Genomic DNA, 2,470 nt, shown 5'->3' on the forward strand with positions numbered 1-2,470 from the left:
GACTTATTTACTCTTGTTAGGAATATGGCTAGTAATTCTCTTCTCCCCTCACAGCCCAGGGTTCAACATATGTTTTTTTAAATTAAAGGACATTTCATACCAGTTCAATGGTGGATTTTGCCATGTACCACCAAAGAGTGACGGTTAATTCCCTGTGGGTTGTTTTACTTATTCCAACTCACTCAGACCTAAACTATTTTAGTTATACTTTGAAAATAATCTCAGTAGAAACCCACTGAGTTAAAGCTGTACAGTAGAGAAAACTTTCTTACCCTCTTTCTAAGTTATGTTTAATCCTGTGGGTGGTAGTAGACTCAATGTAGAGTCTGCTCTGTCTTCAGCAGATGCTTGCCTGGGGAATACCCATTGAAAGCTTCCTGGTTGAGGCTTGCTAGTAACTGCTGTGCTGAGGCTGGGACGTCCCTAAGCCTGTGAACAGACACAGAACCTGAGCTCTGAGGCCTGCAGCCCAGTTTGCACTTGAACTATGAGATCAGTGACAGGAATAACCATTCTCCTGACCTTGGGTAAGTGATCTGGGTCTGAGAAGGGATGCGTTTCGTGTCTAAAGACAAAGGGCAGGTTTGTGCTGCTTCTGCTTCTCCCACTGTGTTTTACCAAACAGCCAGAAAACATTTGCATCTGTGAGTTTCTATGTGTCTTTGTGTTTCTCTAGAGTGTCTGAGCATCACTGTGAGAAGTTTGTCATATCCACTACTCACAGAACATACCCTGAGCCTCACAACTCACAGGCTCTGGGAATTTGGGGTCAATTAAGCCCAAGGGTCATGGAATGTGGCAGTTTATTTTTTGCCTTGTGGCTCTGGAGAGCTCAGTAACAGATACCGGTAATATTTCCGTTATCCTTTACAACACACATGAAAATACTCAAGCATGCGGTATGACCAAAAAGGAGACTTTCAGGAGTGCTTATGAACCTGAACTTAGATGCACCCAGATTTGACAACGCAGAGATAATCTATTGTTTCTCAACCCCACAGGTATTATGGGTGATGCTAAGTCCACACAGCCAGATGCAATGGAGAGTACTGAGGGACAACCCGTGCACCTGCCCTGTGACCACCCCAAAATCAGTACAAATGAGTTCATAACCTGGTATCGACAGATTCCTCACCAAGGTCCAGAGCATGTGATTAACGGTGTAAAAGATAATAAGACTAATGAAATGGCCACTCTGGTCATCACAACAGGCAGAAAGTCCAGTACCTTGATCCTGCCCCAGGTCACCCTGAGAGACTCTGCTGTGTACTACTGCATCGTGAGAGACCCACAGTGGGGCGGATGGGGCTGCACCTGCACAATATCTCCCTGGGGTGGGGGTGCAGGGGAGCAGCAGCAGCATCCTAGGGGTCACTGCATGAGAATGAGCAGATGCTCAATAGAAAAAGAAGAAAGGTAAAGGAGAAACATAAGGAAAAGAAGCGAAGAGAAGATAGTGAGGAAATCAAGGACCGAACATTGAAAGGACATCTAAGATGAAGAAGAAGCAATTACATTATTGAAGGGGCTGTAAAGCTTGCAAGGACACCAAGAGTGACAATTTTAAACCATCAATGAAAAGGAAAGAAAATGACTATTTGCCATGGCTCTTTGTTTAATGAAGTATTCCTTTTTAAGCAAGTCTCACTAAAACAGGTGACAACAACCATTGTTTGCCCCCAAGTCTTGCTTTCTTTGGACCCAGGGAAGTACCCAGGCTCTGGTTATTGCATCATATTAGTTATTCCAGCTTCTCAAAAATTGAAATGAATTTCAGAAACTAATTTATTTGACCTTAAGAAAAATTGGAAATTTTCTTTTTTGTTTATCTGTAGCACACACACTTAGAATAGAGATGATTCGGACAAAGGAGTAACGTGGGCAAATATGTGGATATTAATTTTATTTTTAAAATTTATGTTATAATATTTATATTACTATACAAAAATAGAACACAAATCTTTTCTCATTGTAAAAAGCTTAAGATATTTAAATAAAACATTTCAATGTCTTTTAAAAAGAACTCAAGATATTAAATAAGTATTTAGAGTAAAAACCTGAAAGTTCAAAACTGACCTTCCCCACCTCCATTCCATTTTGCCTTCAGCTCCTATAATACCTGAATTTGACATTTGGAGTGTGTCCTGACAATCACATTTCTCTTCATTTCCAAGGATACTCATATAAATATCTAAATAATTTCCTTAATTAAACTGGATCATATGTTTGTTTTTTGCTGGAACTTGTTTTTATTTAATTACAAAAGGTTTTAGAGATATTTCTTATTCTTAGAAGTAAAATTGCTGGGCCAAAGGATATGCCTATTTGTATTTTGATAGATAAAGGTTGCATTCCAAAATGGCTCTAAAAATCTACACTGCCAACAACAGGATATGAAAAACCAATTTCCCTGCATCCTGGTTAACACTATTAGCAATCATTTTATATTTTAGATAACTTGAAAATATTT

General features: G+C 39.4%; 1 gene segment (V, D, J or C); it reads left to right on the forward strand.

Annotated features, from left to right (window-relative positions):
- The first annotated feature begins 425 nt into the window (after window positions 1-425).
- Window positions 426-1,420, forward strand: LOC109377971 (T-cell receptor alpha chain V region RL-5-like). The segment is given in 2 exon segments: window positions 426-527; window positions 1,002-1,420. Coding segments are annotated over 2 exon segments (459 nt in total).
- The last annotated feature ends 1,050 nt before the right edge of the window (window positions 1,421-2,470 follow it).

The sequence above is a fragment of the Hipposideros armiger genome, unplaced genomic scaffold (assembly GCF_001890085.2).
Source record: "Hipposideros armiger isolate ML-2016 unplaced genomic scaffold, ASM189008v1 scaffold_1667, whole genome shotgun sequence".
Classification (NCBI taxonomy): domain Eukaryota; kingdom Metazoa; phylum Chordata; class Mammalia; order Chiroptera; family Hipposideridae; genus Hipposideros; species Hipposideros armiger.